This window comes from Pelodiscus sinensis, chromosome 3 (assembly GCF_049634645.1).
Source record: "Pelodiscus sinensis isolate JC-2024 chromosome 3, ASM4963464v1, whole genome shotgun sequence".
NCBI lineage: Eukaryota > Metazoa > Chordata > Testudines > Trionychidae > Pelodiscus > Pelodiscus sinensis.
The window spans coordinates 193,290,635-193,310,179 of NC_134713.1; the positions used below are offsets into that span (position 1 = coordinate 193,290,635).

At 49.6% G+C, this 19,545-nt stretch overlaps 1 protein-coding gene across 4 annotated transcripts in view; it reads right to left on the reverse strand.

Moving 5' to 3' along the window:
* Nucleotides 1-9,133: 9,133 nt before the first annotated feature.
* CD93 (CD93 molecule) overlaps nt 9,134-19,545 on the reverse strand; it is a 36,420-nt gene continuing 26,008 nt past the window's right edge. For all 4 annotated transcript variants that reach the window (XM_075925739.1, XM_075925737.1, XM_075925738.1 and 1 more), the window contains one exon: nt 9,134-11,068. In XM_075925739.1, the coding sequence (XP_075781854.1) occupies nt 10,912-11,068 (157 nt within the window). In that variant the 3' untranslated portion in view covers nt 9,134-10,911. The remainder of the gene's footprint in view (nt 11,069-19,545) is intronic.

The window sequence follows — 19,545 nt, forward strand, 5'->3', positions numbered from 1 at the left end:
ACGGCCATTCTTATGTACATGATTTGAGGCTTGGGGCAGCTGTGGGTCTTGGTCTCATGCTGCCTCTCTGTATTTGCTCCTTTGGTGGGAGATTTCAATCTCTTGGTGGGAGGCCTGCAAACAAGAGTGTGGATTAATAGATCCCATTCCCAGCTGTCATTTTGCTGCTTCCTAGCCATCTGCTCCTATCTGGCCACCACGCCAGCTGTCGTCACTGGTAGCCAGGCAGCAAGCTCCGTTCCCCTGCTACTGCACAGAACACTTTCCAACGCCACTGCCTTCCCCACAACTGACTGGCTGGGCAGCATGTGCAATAGCAGCCCTCCAGGGACAAGACTGAAGGGGAAGGCCTACATCTGTTCCCCAGACCGCTGGATCTCAAAGTGCCCTGCTAGCTCAGTTATGCCAGAGAGGGTAACCCGAGGCTCTGAGAAATGAAGTGTCTCATCCAAGATTCTGCGGCAAATCGGTGCTTGAATTAGGACTAGACCTCAGGTCTGCAGACTGTAACACGCAGGGATGGCTGCTGCCTCTCTTACAGAAGTACTGTCTTCGGTTAGCCAGGAATGCCTCTCAGCAGAAACAAAAGGTCACCCCGTGGATGAGGAGGGTTTGTATTGACTACGGAAATAACAGAAGCACTCCAAGACATTCCTTTGTGTTTTGGAGCATTGTCATACGCAGCGGTGGCAGGTGCCCAATGCAAGTGTAGGGGGATCCGTACCCTTCTCTCCCAAATGCTTCCCCCTTCTTCCTATAGTTTGGTCAGATTTTCACACTGATAAACCAGGACGTTGTTGGGGTGCAGAGGAAGGGTTATGATAAACAGAGGCACTTCACAGTAAAGAACTGTGGGTTCCCCTCTAGTTCCTTCAGTGTCTTCTCTGAACCTTCTTGTCTCACTCTCTCTCTTGCCTGCTTGTTGCCTTCATGCCTGCCCACATCCCTTCACCTATGCTCACAATTAGCCCCCCCTTTTCCCCCTCCCGCCACCTTCCTGATGTTCTTCTCTCCCAGCTCTGCCTGCTTTTGTTCAGAAAGCCCCAAGTCTCAGCTCAAACCCTAGCACCCAATCCCACCGGACTCCACCAAGCTCAGCCCCCTCTCTCATGAGAAGGTAAAATTCCCAACCCCTCAGGCTATGTCTAGAATGCAGGCTTCTTTTGGAAGAAGCTTTTCCGGAAGAGATCTTCTGAAAAAACTTCCTCCGAAAGAGCGCGTCCACACTGCCAAAGTGCATCGAAAAAGCAATCGGCTTTTTCGAAAGATAGCGGCCGCACTGAATGGATGCTATCTTGCATGTCAGCTGTGGTTACTATGGACGGAGTGGCCACCAGGGCACCAGTGCTTTTTCCTCTTCTTCCGAAAGAACCCCCTCTTCCCCAAACACACACGCCTTTTTCTGAAAGAGCTCTTTTGGAAAAAGGCTTCTTCCTCGTAGAAAGAGGATTACCAATGCTGGAAAACCCCTTTGCTCTTTTGATTTTCTTTCAAAAGAACGCACTTGCAGCGTGGACATAAGTGACTTTTTTTTTCAGAAAAACAGCCGTTTCCCCCAAAAAACTCTGTAGTGTAGACATACCCTTAGGCTGAGACACCCTCTTTCTCCAGCTCTCACTGCTCAGAATCTCCCATGGCTCAGTTCTTCCCCTACCAAGCTCTGAACCTGACGTCCTCTTATAATCCTCTCAGTGCTCCAAGTACCAGCTCACCCAGGCGTGTCCGCACCATTCTTGTGAGCAGGCAGAGAATTCAGTTCCAAGGGTCTGACTCGTCCCCCGAGCAGAGCCCATAGGGAGGGGAGTACAAGATAGCTAAGTGCATGCCAGCCATCACAATATCCTCCGCTCCCTAGGTCTGTTCTTGAGGGATCTTCAATGGAAAACTCCGGGCTGAAATTCTGTCTCCCTTTTCAAGTCAATGGGAGTTTTGCTATTGATATCAGTGGGGCCATGCCTAGATTTTAACATCATTTCAGCCATTGTTAGGAAGACCTGACTTTCTTCAGGGGCAAGGTGACATTTTTTTAAGACCAAGGAGGGTGATTGTTTGCCTGTCAAAGTTGACACTGTTTTGTCTATGCAATAATCATTTCAGTGTTAGTCTGTAATTTAAAAACGAGAAGTCCTATGGCACCTTAAAGACTAACAAAATATATATATATAACTCATGGGCAAAACCCACTTCCTCTGATGAGTGGAGGAAAAAAAGGGGATTTTTTTCTCCACTCATTTGTGGAAGTGGTTTTGCCCACGAAAGGTCATGATTCTCTCTCTCTAAGATACTACAGGACTACTTTCCCTCCCGTCCCCCAAATATATAGAATCATGAGCTTTTGTGGGCAAACCCATTCACCAGATGAATTGGCGTGTATCTGATGAAGTGAGTTTTGCCCATGAAAGCTCATAATATAGTGTTGTGTGTGGTGTGGTAGCCATGGTGGCCTCAGGATCGTAGGGAACAACTACGCTGCACGCTTATTTCAAAATAAGCAAGTGCGGAATAGTTATTCTGAAATAGCTTATTCCGAAATAGCACATCTAGGCTGTGTCTAGACTGGCAAGTTTTTCCGGAAAATCATCTGCTTTTCCGGAAAAACTTGCCAGCTGTCTACACTGGCTGCTTGAATTTCCGGAAAAGCACTGATGATCTCATGTAAAATCATCAGTGCTTTTCCGGAAAAACTATGCTGCTCCCATTTGCACAAAAGTCTTGCGCAAAAGTCTTTCGGGAAAAAAAGGGCCAGTGTAGACAGAATAGTACTGTTTTCTGCAAAAAAGCCCCGATTATGAAAAAGGCGATCGGGGCTTTTTTGCAGAAAACCGCGTCTAGATTGGCCACGAACGCTTTTCCACAAAAAGTGCTTTTGCGGAAAAGCATCCTGCCAATCTAGACACACTTTTCCGAAAATGCTTTTAATGGAAAATTTTTCTGTTAAAAGCATTTTCGGAAATTCATGCCAGTGTAGACGTAACCCTAGACTGCAAGGAAGCCTCAAAATTAGTCCGAGGCAGGCTGCATGTAGATGTACTATCTCGATTTAGAGCACCAGGAGGTACTGGGGAGGAATAACAGCATGACCCTGGTGACGGGCTATTTTGAATCAGCAGCAGTGCAGCATCTACACTTGCCTTATTTCAGAACAGGTCTTATTCCTCATAGAATGAGGTTTACAGATTTTGGAATAAGATGTGTGTAATTTCAAAATTATTTCGAAATAACGGGCTGGCTGTGTAGATGCTCACATTGTTATTTCAAACTAACACTAGTTATCGCAAAAGAACGGTGCAGTGTAGACACACCGTTAAAGAGAGAAGGGAGGATAAGGTAATATCTTTTACTGGTCCACGTTCTGTTGATGAGAGAGAGGCAAGCTTTGGAGCTACACGAAAGAAACCCTAATTACCTTACCCATTACAAAGATAGCTTCCCCAATTATCACCTCTAATATCATTAGCTCACAGACATTTACCTCCCCCCCCATCCCCCTTCTGTTCTGAAATTTGATTTGTCCTTTTCATATGTGTTCATTTTTTTGATTGTATCCTTTGGTATATATGGTTGTGCCAATTTTCTTCCACAATTTGATCTGAAGAAGTGGGTCTGGCCCACGAAAGCTCATCACCTAATAAACCATCTTGTTAGTCTTTAAAGTGCTACACAGTCCTGTTTTTTGTTTCAGCTACCCCAGACTAACATGGCTACATCTCTATTACTGTTTTAACTCCTGTCTCTGCCAGCAGATGGCATTTGGCTTTGCATTCCAAGGATGCTGAGCTGAGGTTAAATAAGTGCAGCGGTGGTTAAACACATTACAATAAAGTAATGTCTTTAGTCTGCTAACTCACTTAACGGAAAACCTTACCCGATACTTTCACTTTCTGATGGAGGCTGTTTCATATTTTGTAAGCTAGAGATATATAGTAGCCGCGGATAATGACTTTGATATATTAAACATGTAACGGAGGAAGAGAGTGTGTTGGAGGGTCAGTCTCCTGTTCTTTTTGGAAGAGACGAAGCCTGAAAGCTTCGGTGGGAATTTACTGAAATTTCTCCTAGCAGCTAGGGACTTGGAAACCATTAGCTCTTGCTTGAAGGGTGGGATATGAATGATGATGCAGGATCAGCACAGGTCCTTTGCATTATACAGTGATTAACAGCAAAATAAAGCAGAGGCAGGAGAGTGGAGGTAAGATGGGTCAGCCAAGGAGACAGTCTACGGGGATTTCCTCTGTGCTTTTTTGTATTAGCTTCTGGTTACCCAACCCAAATAAATAGCGCTGACCCAGACTTGTCCTCTAGATTACTCAGAGAATTTCATAAACTCTCCTCTTGCATGCTGTGCCTGCTGCATGTATAACGTATCCTCCAGGGTGGAAAGCTGAGCCCAACCTGCAGGTGCACTTGCTGGCGAGCTGAGTTATCTGAGCTCCAAAGAGGATATTTTTCAGGATTATACACAACTCCCCTCTTTAGCTCCCTCTTTAACGTGATCACCTTTCCAAATGCAAAACCAGGACACATGGCATTGAAAACACTAGGGAGGGCAATTGAATATGTATGTACACATTTTATATTCTATATTTAATAACAATCATTAAAACTGAAATATCAGCTTACCACTGTGTTATGTTCTTCTTTGGACTGCAACGCTAAAGCAGATTCATTTCCACGATTTGGGAACACATGAGGAGTGTTTCTGATGATGGTGCACATTGGTACGTGCCTCGGTGCACATACATTTTATTCCACACATGGATGTAAAAAACTGCACATGGATGGAGAAGATTAGAGGGAATTTTTGTTATCAGAAGGGGGTCGCTAAGCAATGAAGTGAGTGAACCCTTGGGCTGTACCATGTGGGTCACTCATTCTGGGGCTGTGAATGATGCAGTAGTAGCAGGAGTTTGCACTGCGCTGTAGTTGATATGGTTTGTTTTTGACCATTGTTAAGCAGTAAATTTGAACTGTGTTGAGGGGACTCCTGGACAAACCGTCTCTCCTGAAGACATTCAGCCAAGCACTTGAAATCTACATTTCAGGACTGTACAGTCCCACTCAATTAGAGAGGGTGGTCGCACCCCTTTTTCTCCCTCCACAATCCCCATATGCTGCAGTCACATGGCAGACCAAACGACTGCCTAATTTTGTCTTTTGTGAAATTGCTGCATGAAGGCCTGCTCCAAAGCTCGTTGAAGGCCATAGAAAGGCTCTCATGAATGGCACTGGACTTTGGATCAGGCCCTAAATTTCCCTTTTCAAGCTGCAATCATGGGCAGTGAATGCATGGGCCTCTGAATGCCTTCTAATCCTTAAAACACTTTACAAACCATAAATAAAACCTATAATACATATCAACATTTTGACCAGTACACAAAACTTTAGATCATGCATTCAGTGATGGCTTTATTGCATTCTCTTTTCAGCACAATTTGACTTCCTGGAGAATGTCTATCCTTTTAATAACTTTAATCCTTCCAGCAGTGGTGGTATATAGGCTCACCTGTACTGTCAGGATACATCTACACAGCAGTGTTATTTCGGAATAATTGACGTTATTCCAAAACAACATAGTCCGTGTCTACACAGCAAGCCATTATTTCGACATTATTTTGACATTATGTCAGGCTGAAGGACTTCTTACTCCAACTCCTGTAACCCTCATTTTACAAGGAGTAAGGGAAATCGGAGGAAGAGTGTTCTGTCTCGGACTTCCTGCTGTGCAGACAGCACCAAAAGCTGAAATACGCAATTTCAACTTCAGCTACGCAATTGACGTAGCTCAGGTTGTGGAGCTTATTTCGGCTTTAGCCCTGCTGTGTAGATGCACCCTCAGTGCAACCAGCACTAAAGGAACATTTTTAAAAAACTCAAACATCTAAAGCTCAGTCATTCTGAGTAAAGTGTATTTGATCTTTTCTTCAACAGAAAGCAGTATTCACCACAAAATGAAATCACAGCAGTTAGCTTCTGGAATTCCCTGCGGGGAAAGAAATCAATATCACTCTTTACTTAGTTCATTCCAATGATGTTATTCTTGTTAACTCACACAGTAGGTCTGGTTCCTTTCCAGTCACAGAGGCTACAGGAGACTGTGGATATTGGCTCCTGCCATGCAAAAAGAGACAGGGGGAAATAAATATAAACCCCTCAAATTCTGCCTTTTGGTGAGTTGCAGAGCCGGCCAGGTGGAATCAGAGGGGAAAGAACTTATGCAAGCAACTTCCTTGCCTCTCATGGTCTTCATCTTTGCCTCTTTCCCCCATGCTTATCAGCTACTCTGTGGGCATGCAGAAGAGGTATTCTTGGGACTGCCAGGAGCTATTTGATCCCCAGAGTGGAGAAGGACTGGTCCCAAATAGGCCTAATAGAAAAGTTATTTAAGGCTTTGTCTATATTTCCAAGTTTAAAACACTGTAACTTGTTGTGCTCGGGTGTTTTCTCACACCCGTGAGCAAGAAAGTCACAGCGCCGTAACTCACCAGTGTAGACGGGCCCGAAGAAGTTCCTGTATAGACTTTCCTTTGCTGGAAAGGCTTGTGGGTCTTCTCTCTCTTTCCCCCAACTCAGGTTATGTCTATACTGCAGAGTTTTTTCGGATAAATGGCTGTTTTTCCAAAAAAACTTCACTTATGTCCACACTGCAATTGTGTTCTTTCAAAAAAAAAAAAATTAAAAATAAAAAGAACAGATTTTTTTTCCAACATTGGTAAACCTCTTTCTACAAGGAAGAAGCCTTTTTCCAAAAGAGCTCTTTCGGAAAAAGGTGTGTGCGGACAGGGAAGAGGAAGTGCTTTCAAAAGAAGGAGGAAAGAGGAAAAGGCACAGGTGCCCTCGTGGCCACTTCATCCATAGTAATCACAGCTTAAATGCGAGATAGCATCCATTCAGTGTGGACGCTATCTTTTGAAAAAGCAGATCACTTTTTTTAATGTGTTTTTGCTGTGTAGACACTCTTTTGGAAGAAGTATTTTTGGAAGATCTCTTCTGGAAAAGCTTCTTCCGAAAGAAGCCTGCAGTCCAGACATAGCCTGAGTTGCCTTTCGGGGCTAAGGTGAAATGGGAGATTCCAAACCCACTGACTGCTTTAATTCCCAACATCAATATCAGAAGCACCCGACCCTTTTGTAAACAATATCATTAGTTACGACGTTTTGGCTAATTTCTCGCTAACCATGACAGTAAAGAGACAGTTCCCTTGTTTTCTTATGGTTACCTGTCTGAGGAGCAGTAGCAGAATTTTAGGGCCTTTCATAAGAACAGCCATACTCACTTATTTTCTGTTCTGTTCCTAATGGTTCCTAACATTGTTCGCTTTCTTGATTGCTGATGAACACTGAGCAGACGTTTTCCGAGAACTATCTACAACAACTCCAGGATCTCTTTGTTGAGTCGTAACACCTATTTTAGACCCCATCATTTTATACGTATAGTTGGGACAATGTTTTCCAATGTACAGTAAAACTCCAATTGTTTGGCATCCGGTGGTCCAGCATTCCTGATAGTCCAGGACCAACTGGACCCCGGAAGTGCTCCGGCCAGCCGGACAACTGGAGCTGCCCAGCCACCGGCTTGCAAGCGGCGGTGGAGGAGAGGGTGTGAGAGGCAGACAGCTGTTTAAGGCGGGCGGGCGGGGGTGTCGGCGGGGAACAGCGTTGCGGGGAGGCAGTGGAAGCTTGTAAGTGGGGAAACCCAGCCTCCGGCTTGCAAGCGGCGGCGGCGGCGAGGGGGCGAGAGACATGCCTGCCTTAAACAGCTGCCTGCCTCTTGCCCCCTCTCTGCCGCCGCTGCTTGCAAGCTGGCGGCTGGTTTTCCCTGCTTGCAAGCTGGCTGTGCGGGGCTTCCACCGCCTCCCCGAAACACAGCGGCGGGTTTGCCCCTCACCGCGCCGTTCCCCGCCGACACCATCCCCCACGCAGTGCGGGTCCCGGCAGACCCATCACAGCACCCCCCTGGAGTACCTCCGTATACTCCGGCATAGCCGATAATCCGGCACCCCCTGGGTCCCAAAGGTGCTGGATTATCGGAAGTCTACTGTACATTCTTTTGAATCTGTAACACAGAATTTGCCATTGTGTTGCCCAGTCACCTGCTTTAGCAAGATCCCTTTGTAACTCTTCATAGCCTGCTTTGGACTTAACTATCTTGAATAATTTTGCATCTTCTACAGACTTTGCTACCTTACTGTTTACTTTTTTCTAGTTCCTTTATAAATACGTTGAACAGCGCTGGTCCCAGTACAGATCCCCAGGGGTACGTCTAGACTACAGGGTTTTGTCGACAGAAGTTTTGTCGACAGATACTGTCGACAAAGCTTCTGTCGACAAAGAGCGTCTAGACTACATTCAGTTCTGTTGACAAAGCAAGCTGCTTTGTCGACAAAACCCTGTAGTCTAGACACAACCCTACATGCAATAACACCTACTGTCGACAGAACTCTGTCGACAGAAGGTGTTATGCCTCGTAAAATGAGGTTTACCAGCGTCGACAAAACTGCAGAGTTCTGTCGACGTTATGTTGACAGAACTCAGCAGTAGTGTAGACGCAGGTATAGTTTTGTCGACAAAACTTTGTAGTCTAGACACACCCCAGGGGACCCTATATTTATCTCTTTCCATTCTGAAAACTGACCTTTTATTCCTCCCCTTTGTTTGCTGTCTTTTACCAAGTATCAGAAGGGGTAGCCGTGTTAGTCTGGATCTGCAAAAACAAGAAGTCCTGTAGCACCTAGGGGTACGTCTACACTACATGCCTCTGTTGGCAGAGGCATGTAGAATTGTTTGTTCAGCAAAGGTAAATGAAGCCGTGATTTAAATGATCGCGGCTTCATTTACATTTACATGGCTGCCGCGCTGAGCCGACAAACAGCTGATCAGCTGTTTGTCGGCTCGCCGCTAGTCTGGACGTTCCCCCTGTCAACATCAAAGCCCTTTGTCGGCAGCCCCGGTAAACCTCATTCCACGAGGAATAACGGGGCTGCCGACAAAGGGCTTTGATGTCGACAGGGGGAACGTCCAGACTAGCGGCGAGCCGACAAACAGCTGATCAGCTGTTTGTCAGCTCAGCGCGGCAGCCATGTAAATGTAAATGAAGCCGCGATCATTTAAATCGCGGCTTCATTTGCCTTTGCCTACAACCCTAATCTACATGCCTCTGCCGACAGAGGCATGTAGTCTAGACACAGCCTTATAGACTAACAGATTTATTGGAGCAAAAGCTTTCGTGGGCAAAGACCCACTTCGTCAGTGGAAATTCCAGAGGCAGGTATAAGTATACAGGCATAAGAAAAGCGTTCCAATCAAAAGTAATGTTAGAGATAAGGAGGTAAATTCAGTTAGGGAGGATGAGGCCCAATTCTGGCAGCTCATGCTAATGAGGGACTCAGAGGCGTAAGGATCTTGCGCAAAACGGGTTTTTTTTACGCAAAACGGAAGTGGCTAAAGTGCTTCTTTTTGTACAAAAAACCACTTGCACAAAAAGAAACAGCAGAAAATATGCTAATGCTATTGCAACTTATGCTAATGAGTCCCTCATTAGCATATTTTCTGCCGCAAAAACTCACAGTGTAGACAATGCCTTAGTGTAATTTATTTACATGTCACACTCCAGTCCTTGAATGGAGTGGTCACAAACAGCATGCAGGCAGTCCCCTCTGAGAAATCTCAGCGTGAACACCACTTTGTAGTTCTTAGGAAGCCACTCTGCATCCAAAATTGACTTTATTGAGATTAGGGCACAGAACAAATTCTCTTGTTATTTGTTGCAGCTCCCCCCAAAGAATATCCATGATAACTAGAGCCCTGTGTGGATGCAAAATTTGTATCCACATCTGCAAAAACGATTTGTGGATATCCAAAGCAGCAGATGCGGACACCTTTGGATATACAGTGGATATCAGCAAACGGATGTGGAGATCTGCAGATCGCTGCAGTTTTGCAGGGTGCTAATCATAACACTAGCAACAATACAGCATTTCTTCAAAGACTGAACACGGCTCACACTCTTGGGTATGTCTAGACTGCATAGCTATTTCTAGCTACCGGAGATGTCCCGAAATAGCTATCCCGCACCCAAGGAATGCGTCCACTATTTTGAAATAATTTTTGAAATAACGGATGCGCTATTTCGGCATCCCTGTAAACCTCATTCCATAAGGAATAAGGGATATCTCAAAATAGTGCTTTATGTCGAAATCTGGCACTGTGTAGATGCGCCAAATTTGAAAATACCCTACTTTGAAATAAAACTGAAATAAGATTTGCAATTTGCGGGGGTCAAATAGGGTCTCTTATTTCGATTTGCAGTGTAGACGTACCCAAAGTGTTTTTTGCCAGATTATGTATACCAGTGCCACCTAGTGACTCCTGCAATAACATTAGGCAGTTATATACAAATAGCTCCAGAGCCAGCGAAATACACCTGGCCTTCTGGGCTCCGGAAGGCTGCCGCTTCCTGCTCCATGACACATCAGCCTATTCAGAGAATAGGCCAGCTGACTCCAGTGCAAATTGCAAAGCTGCAAATCATCTCCTCACTCAGGCTGCAGGTGGAATGATCTACAGGCTTGGAGCCATGTCGGAGACCTGGTATGAGACAGATGTTCCAAATTTCTTCTAACCAAATTAAAAGCCCCCGCAGAAGTGGGAGGGCGTACCTGTCAGGCTCTCGCTCTAGGAAATGAGATGGCTGAGACCGCAATCCAGAAAAGCACTTAAATGCATGTTTAAATGTAAGCGTGCATGTTGATCAATTGACTGCAGGGAAACTCTTCGGATGTTCAAAGTTATGCTCACGATTAAATGCTTTGTTGGATCAGAACCTCAGATTCCACCACTTATTGTCCGGTCTGTCCCTGGGGCCTTTCAGCGCAATATTGATTTTGCTTTGGAACTTGCAATCCAATGTTGTGTTTTAATTTAGAACAGAACAGTAATTAGAGCTGCAAAATATCTTCTCCATTTCCTGTTTCACAGAAGGCACCCCTTTGCCCTTTCTCCCTCCCGGGTCTTCCAGGTAAAGGAGCATATCAGTCCGATGAGTCAGCCTCATGAGGTCTCCGAATGCCATACTGAAAAGAAAAAAAAAAAAGCACAATCATCTGCCAGCACTTCCACAGCTGTGGCAGCAGCCAGTGAAGAAAGACTACTGACACTGCTGCTTCTTTATGGCTGAGGACGTGATGCACTGAGCAGTAGCCATGTTCCAGGGGTAGCAATTCAGCTGACGTGACAGGGATGAAATGTACAGAAAAATTCATCACTGCATTACAGCCAATGTTCCCTGACAGCTGAACGCTTGGGCGGCCACCCACCAAAGATGCAAAAGCCACCCAGCGGATTGGCAAAGTTCCCACAGCTGTCTCCAGGCGGCAGCATGTGTTTCTATTGGTGGTGCACAGCCACACGTTCAGCGCACATACATTTTATTCCACACATGGAGGAAAAAAAGAAGAGGGAACATTGACTGGGATGATGGGTGACCCCTCTGATTTCAGTGTCTCTATATCAGGGATGGCCAAACAGGGCTCAGGGCTTCAGCCCCACTCCCACTGAAGCCCTGAACCCCAGCAGGGCCCCAAAAGCCCCCTCTTTGCTGGGTAGAAACTCCTAGTCCTGCCACCCTACTGCAGTGCCACCCGTGAAAAACGGGGAGAAGTTAGGGGAGGAGCTTCTGCTTGACCACCCCAGCTCTATGCCGTCATACGACCGGAGTAACACAGCAGTGAGGTAGATCTACGAAGTTTTCTCAAGAACATGCCTGTCCTGGCACTGCAGACTGTGTTGCACCCCAGAAGCGGATGGTAACAGATCCAGCTACTTGGTGGGGGAGCAAAGAGTGCACAGGGCTCCGTGCTCTACTCCTGTGACCAGACAGACTAACCCCTATATTATCCATCTTATTTGCCTCTCTGAAGCATACAGGACAGAAAAGGAGCAATAATATCAGCATAGTCTATGCTGGCTCATCTGATCCTGAGAAGCTGAAACACAGATATGTGGATAGAGAGTAGCTAAGTCAATAAGCTGGCCTCGAGGCTGCGGCTGGCATCTATGTTGATTCGAACACACACAGTCCCAGGAAGAGGAATTTCCCACTGAGAAAACAATGTCCTGTACTTCAAAATTTAATCATCTCAAATCTCTCTTACAAGTGTAAATTAAGTTCACAACTCCCTTGTAAGAACTGGTCTCACAGCAGACAGACCAGCATCAATTGGCAATTAAGATAAGAAAGAGAAATACGTGACCCCATGATTATAAAAGATGGGCCCAGCACACACTCACTTTGAGTGTCATTCTACCCTCTACCTGCTGGTCGGGTTAGGTGTTTGACCTCCCGAGGTTCTATGGGGACGCCCACCTCGTATTTTCGTCTTTCCTAGGAATTGAGGGACCGGCCCTGGCCTGACATGCTGGAGTCGAGAGGCACAGAAGGGGGTAAAAATGGTACCTGGATGTGGTCCTCTGTCTTAAGTGTACACATAGAAAGAGTAAGCTGTTACTTGGTACCATTATTTCTATTTTTCTATCTTTATCTTCTTTGTAACCATTTTAAGACCTATATTTTGCTAATAGTTAAGAAATAGAACAATAGCCATTGCAACCATATGATTTATAAGCTTCCTCAATAAACCTGTAACTGTTTAAGCTTTAACCTGACTCCTTCAGTTGCTGTAACAGAACCAAGCATAATTTAAAAGAACTTCAGCCGGTCTAAAGGGACAGTTATAGGAAGAGCTTGGGCGTTTGGATCTGTGTCACTCCCAGGTGACAGGACCCACTGGGGCATCTTTCAGTCTTTCCTCAAGGCTGCCCGCTGCGAAGGAATTATGAAATTCTAGCAGCTGAAATCTAAGATGTAATAAGCTCTTCCTATATAACGGGGCGTCTGTTGGCCTGCTGGCCACCCTCTGCGATGGGACCCCGGTCCTAGCAGTAAAGGCACGGACGTTAAACCTTTTCTCGGAAACATACACACACACACTGCCCTGACCGTCGGCTGACAACTCCTGCCCCAAGCATTAGCACTCCCATTGGCTGGGAACCTGCCCAGGAGATGCTCGAAGTCAGCCCCTCCTGCCCCAGTCCCGATTCCCCCAAATCTCAAGCCCTCTCCTACATGCCAAAGCTCCATGCTCAGTGCCACCCCGTAGCTCACGCTCTAGTCAAGTTACGTTGGGTCGCAGCATGGACAATTTTCTTAAACTGGGTCACGAGAAAAAAAAAAAAGCTTGAAAACCCCTCATCTAGGGCACGCCTGGGACGTCCACGTCTTTGCAAAGTCATCAGTTCACCAAGAACTGCCCTGTGCCAACCCTCATGTGTCAAGATGTAAATTGATTTCCTGAGAGGGCTAGGAAGGAACACCCTCCTACCAGGAATTCCCAGTGGCTACTGGAATCTATTGGCTTTCTCTAATGGGGTACGTCTACACTACAGCGCTAGTTCGAACTAACTTAGTTCGAATTAGTTAATTCGAACTAAGCTAGTTCGAACTAGCGCATCTAGAACTAAAAACTAGTTCGAACTAGCGTTTTGCTAGTTCGAACTAGCGCGTCCACACTGATTGGACGCAGGGGGGCATTTAAGGGCAGCTGAAACCGGTTCTGGCAGGGCATCAGGTCAGCAGTTGCTTTGTGTGGCTGCTGTCTGAGGCTATCTGAGGCTCGTGCTTAAAGGGACCCTCCCTGGACAGCCGGTTCTCAGCTTTTCCTGCTTGCTTGCCAACCTCGCCGAGGGACAGCAAAGCGTCGGTCTCTGTGCCCGTCTGTGTCGGTGCTTCCCTTCGGGGGGGACTGCCGCAGGTGGCAACATGGAGCCACGGCTCGCCCTGCACCTTCTGGTGCACGTTCTGGACTTGCTACTGCAAGCCTGCCAGCAATGGCTCGAGGCTGCCTGGCACCACCTGGGGAACGTCAGCCCCCTGCCTCTCCGCCTGGCCGCCCTGGGGGCCGTGGAGGAGCCGCGGCGGCGCCCCGGCACCGGCGTGCCCCGCCGCATCTGGCGTCTGGACACCAGCAGCGACTGGTGGGACCGCATCGTCCTGGAGCGCTGGGACGACCGACAGTGGACCCAGAACTTTAGGATGAGGAGGGACACCTTCCTGGAGCTCTGCGAGTGGCTCGCCCCTGCCCTGCAAAGAAGGGACACTCGCATGAGGCCCGCCATCCCCCTCCAGAAGCGGGTGGCCATCGCCCTCTGGAAGCTCTCCACGCCGGACAGCTACCGATCCGTCGGGAACCAGTTCGGCGTGGGGAGATCCACTGTCGGAGCAGTGCTCATGCAGGTACGGCGCTCGTCGGCCACTGAGCCGGGGGGGAGGGGGGCTGCGAGGAGGGGATGGGCCGCCCCAGGGACAAAGGGGGGGGCGGGAGGAGGCGAAAGCGCCCCGCACCGGAGGGGTCGGGCTGTCCCGGCCGTACTACACGCCGCCAGGGGGGTTGCTTCCGGGAGTGGGGCGCGGGGCACTGCCAGGGCATGAATGCTCCCAGCCACCCGGGCGCCCCACTGATTGACGCTTTGCTGTGTCTCTCTCCGCAGGTGGTCAAGGCCATCAACCGGGTGCTGCTCCGCAGGGTGGTCCGCCTCGCCGACCCGGATGCCGTCATCCGGGGATTCGGCGCCCTCGGCTTCCCCAACTGCGGGGGGGCCATCGACGGGACGCACATCCCCATCCGTGCCCCGGAACACCAGGCGTCCCGGTACGTGAACCGCAAGGGGTACTTCTCCGTCATCCTGCAGGCCGTGTGTGACCACCGGGGACAGTTGACGGACATAAATGTGGGCTGGTCCGGCAAAGCACACGACGCCCGGGTGTACCGGAACTCCTCCGTGTGCCAGCGGCTGCAGGACGGGACCTTCTTCCCCGACCGCCACATCAGGGTCGGGGACGTGGACATGCCCGTCTGCCTGGTGGGGGATGCCGCCTACCCACTGCAGCCCTGGCTCATGAAGCCCTACACGGGACACCTCAATCCCTCCCGCCAGGCCTTCAATAACAGGCTGAGCAGGGCCCGCATCGTGGTGGAGGGGGCCTTCGGGCGACTGAAAGCCCGCTTTCGATGCCTCCTCACCCGTCTGGACCTGGCCGAGCACAACATCCCTCCCGTGGTGGCGGCATGTTGTGTGCTCCACAATTTGTGTGAGCGGAAGGGGGAGGCTTTCTTGCCAGCCTGGATGGCTGAGGCTGACCGCATGGCTGGACACTACGGTCAGCCCCGCACCGCCGCCGTCCGGGAAGCCCAGCGGGGGGCCATCCGGATCCGGGAAGCCCTGCGGGACAGCTTCCAGGTGGAGGAGGAGGAGGACTGACCTCTCCCTGCATGCCCCACCGGGGCCTTCTTCCACCCTACCCCCCCCCTTCCCCTTTCCCCTCCCTATCTACTGTACAATAAAGACACCTGTTTTTCCAACAAAAACGTCTGTTTATTTCAGAGAACTGGGGTGGGGGAGGGAGGAATGAAGGTGGGAGAAGGGAGGGGGAAACCTGGGACGAGGGAGCTGGAAGGGGAGGGGAGGGAAGGGAGGAAGGGAAAGGAAAGCTCAGGGGTGGGAGTCTGGGTGCCTCTCCCGTCTCGCCACACTGCGGGTCCGGGGGCGTCGGTGGGGAATGGTTGTGGAGGGGGGGGCAGAGAGGACAGGGGGTGTGGAGGAAGCAGGAGCGGAAGCAGGAGCGGAAGCAGGAGGAGCAGGAGGAGCAGGGGGAGCAGGGGGAGCAAGAGGGGGAGCAGGGGGAGGAGGAAATGGAAAGCGGTCTAGCAGGCTCTGGAGGTGGCCTCGCAGGGCACGGCCCTGCTCCTCCAGGGCCTCCAGACTCCTCTGGCGCAGCCTGAGGTCCTCCTGGACCCAGTGGTCCTGGAGACGGAGCTGTCGGTCCAGGAACCGGAGATGCCGCCTCTGGTAGTCCTCCTGGTTCCTGGCTGTCCTGCTTGCCCGGGCGCGGGCGGCTGCTGCAGGCGGTGTGGTGCGCCCTGCAGTCCCCGGTGCTGCAGCTGTGGTGCAAGAAGACCAGCGGTCAATTACCCCAGGGGCCCAGGTGTGTGAAACCCAGCTCCCCTCTGCAAGGCCAGGGCCCCTGCAGGATCCCCAGCTGCTGCTCCGTAGTGGGCAAGGCCCAGGCGCACGGTCCCGGGGCTCCCTCTCGCCCCAGCCCCCCGTACACATAAGGGGAACACGAGGGTACTCACAGGTGGACGCCTCCCCGGCCTCTGATGATGCAGGCGAGCGGCTCTGTGGGGTGCCTCGGGGGTCCCGGGTCCTGGGAAGGCTGGCGGCAGGCTCCTGGCTCTCAGAGCCCTCTTCCTCCTCCTCGGTGTCCAGGAGCGGTCCCTCTGCCCCGGGGTCAATCACGTCCCGGGGGGCAGGGACGGCATGAGGCCCCAGGATGCGGTCCAGGGCATGGAAGTGGGGGCAGGCCTCCGGGTCAGCCCCTGGCAGGCAGGCCCGGGAGTAGGACTGCCGCAAGTCTTTAATCTTGCAGCGCACCTGCTCCCGGCTGCGCTGGTGGCCCCTGGCGGCCAGGCTGGCAGCCATGCGTCCGTAGACGGCCGCGTTCCGGTGGCTAGTGCGGAGATCGTGGACATTTGAGGCTTCCCCCCAAACCTCGATGAGGTCCACGATCTCCGCACTTGACCAGGCGGGCGCCCGCCTTTTGCGCCCCCGGGCAGGCTCCCGGGAGCCGCCAGGCTGGTCGTGGGGAGCAGTGGAGGGCTGGGAGCCCTCGGATGGCTGGCTCATCCTGTGGCAGGTGCAGGCTGTGCAGGCACGGGTGCTGGCAGCCTTGCAACTGGCACAAAGTGAGTAGCCAGCCCGTGGCCCTTTAAGGGCTCCGGGGCCGGGAGGGGGGCAATAGAGTTTCCCTGGTGTTGGCCAGAGTGGCCACCAGGGAAACCTGGGAAGCCTTAGCCTCCCACTAGTTCGAACTAAAGGGCTACACAGCCCTTAGTTCGAACTAGCTAGTTCGAACTAGGCGTTAGTCCTCGTAAAATGAGGTTTACCTAGTTCGAACTAAGCGCTCCGTTAGTTCGAATTAAGTTCGAACTAACGGAGCGCTAGTGTAGCGCATAGGAAAGTTAGTTCGAACTAACGTCCGTTAGTTCGAACTAACTTTCTAGTGTAGACATACCCATGGGCTCTACTGCAGGCCAGATGCGGTGGTAAACAGCAACAGCTATACAAGATGGGATATACCGGGGCATATAAAGACCCCCAACTCCTGCTGATTAGAGATGGTCAAAAATTTCTAGTGAAACTTTTTCCTCTAGAAAGTTCATTTTTATTTATGAGAAAACCCGGTCGTGGGAAGCGACTGCTTTCCTTGAAAACATTATTTTGGACTGAAAAAAAAAAAAAAAAAAAAAAAAAACCAAGAATTTAGCCAAAAAGTGAGGTGGTTTGGTTTTCAGTTTTTCATTTCAGTCCATTTTTATCTACATTTTCTGCAGGGGATATAACCCTTTTCCCTGCCAGCTCTGGTAAGGCCTTGCAATGACACACCAGCACTTTGCTGATGTGAGCTTATTTGGAAAATTTCAGCCCTAACGCATACATGACAAATGCTTGTGCGATTTCATTGCCACACCATGGATTTGTGTGGATTAGGAAAGAGGCTGAGGCTAGGTTAGGACTAGCTATGTCACCCCATCACAACAAGACCTTCTTCTTAGGATTAAGGATCTTAAATATCGGTTAATTGAATAATAGATTAACCTCATGAAATTTTATCTGTTACAGGCAGTCCCCGGGTTACGTACAAGATAGGGACTGTAGGTTTGTTCTTAAGTTGATTCTGACCAGCAGTGGCTGAATCAGGACGCCTGGGGCAGAGCAGCTGGGGTGCTGCTGGGTTGGTCCAGTAGCGCCCAGAGCGGCGCTACGGGACCAACCGGCAGTGCCCCAGCTGCTGTACCACAGGCGTCCAGAGCAAAGCCGCGGAGCACGGGGTCTGCTGCCCGCGTGTTCCGCCGCTTTGCTCCCCGTCCCCCTGGTCTGCAGACCAGGGGGACGGGGAGCAAAGCAGAGCAAAGCCGCGGAGCCCGAGGGCAGCGGACAGCCCAGATGCGTCTGGGCTGTCCGCTGCCCGCGTGCTCCGCCGCTTTGCTTCCTCTCCCTGGTCTGCTGGAGACCAGGGAGAGGGCCCCGTTCGTAACTGCGGTCGGATCCGCGTAACTCGGGGACTGCCTGTACTTGACTATTCTATAGTCCCCAGGAGCGGGGCCTGCAGCCAGTGTGCTCCGGCCCCACTCCTGAAGAGCCCCCCGTCACTCCATGCTCCTGCCTCTGTGTCAGTTTAAAAAATAGTTCCTCTCATGAACCAGCTGCCTGTCACCCCATGCTGCTGCCTCTGATACAGAGGCAGCGGTGCAGGGTGGGGCGGCTGAGCTCCTGGACCTGGCATGAGCCGGAACTGAGCCAGGCTGCCTGCCTTCCTGGCTCCTAATACGCTTTAACTGCAGAGCCACAGCTGGGGTAGGTCCAGGATCCAGTTCAAGCCAGGACTGAGCTGGGCTGCTGGCAAGCCTGCTAAAAAATTTACTGGCAAGGGGAGAGAGAATGTGTGTAGTCTATAGCATTAACCTATAAGCATTTGTTTATCGGTTAATCAACTACACTATTACATCCTCACTTAGTATAGACGCAGGTTAACACTATTTCCCTCACTTTAACTGGTCAAGTTTAATCCTGGGGAAAACAAGACTGTGGTTAGGTCACAGTTAACCAACCAAACCTTCTCGTCACTGTTTTTTGTAATGTTTACGAATCCTGTGAGACATGATTCTCCATTGTCTTGTATCTTATGTAGCCATTTATATACGTGCAAAGCGGATACGCAGAGTTACCATACTTTATAATCACTTTGCACAGGAGCAAATGACTACCATTAGTATCAGACAGCAGAGGAAACAAGGACAAAAAGACTTATGAGACAGCTGTCAATCACTCCCATGGTATAATTAGAACTGGCGAATACCTGATTTTTGCTGTGGGGGCTCAAAGAAAAAAATCCTCTAAAAAATGTTGGTTAGTTTCAAACAGATACTGAATGGGGGGAGGGGGGAACCAAAACAAAAATAAAATGTAATGTTAGCCCAAGCACAAAGACATTGAACAAATTCTGGCTTTTGTTTTGATTTCTGCCAGTTTTTGGATCCAAGATCAAGATTTCTTGGGAGATTGTTGCATTGAAGGGTGGGGACTCATCTATTAAAAATAAGCTAAACCTTTCAACACATTATCATTTAGAAACAAAAAGCTGAAAAATTTGACTTTGAAACGAGTTTGATAGTTTTTAAAAAAGTCCTTTTCTTCCCACCAAAACTATTCACGGAATTTGACTTCAATTCCCAGTACTTTTAGTGCCCTGAAGTCCCCTCCTCCCAACTCTATTAATAATTCACCCTAAAGGGGCATAGTTTACCCATAATCTGTTCTCTTTCCAGATCCCACTTGTTTGCTTTTAAAGGGAACATTCCCATGGTGTGTTAAAGCATGTCCTTATTCAGAAAATCCCCCCACACCTTATTGGGAGAAAAATGCCATCAGCATT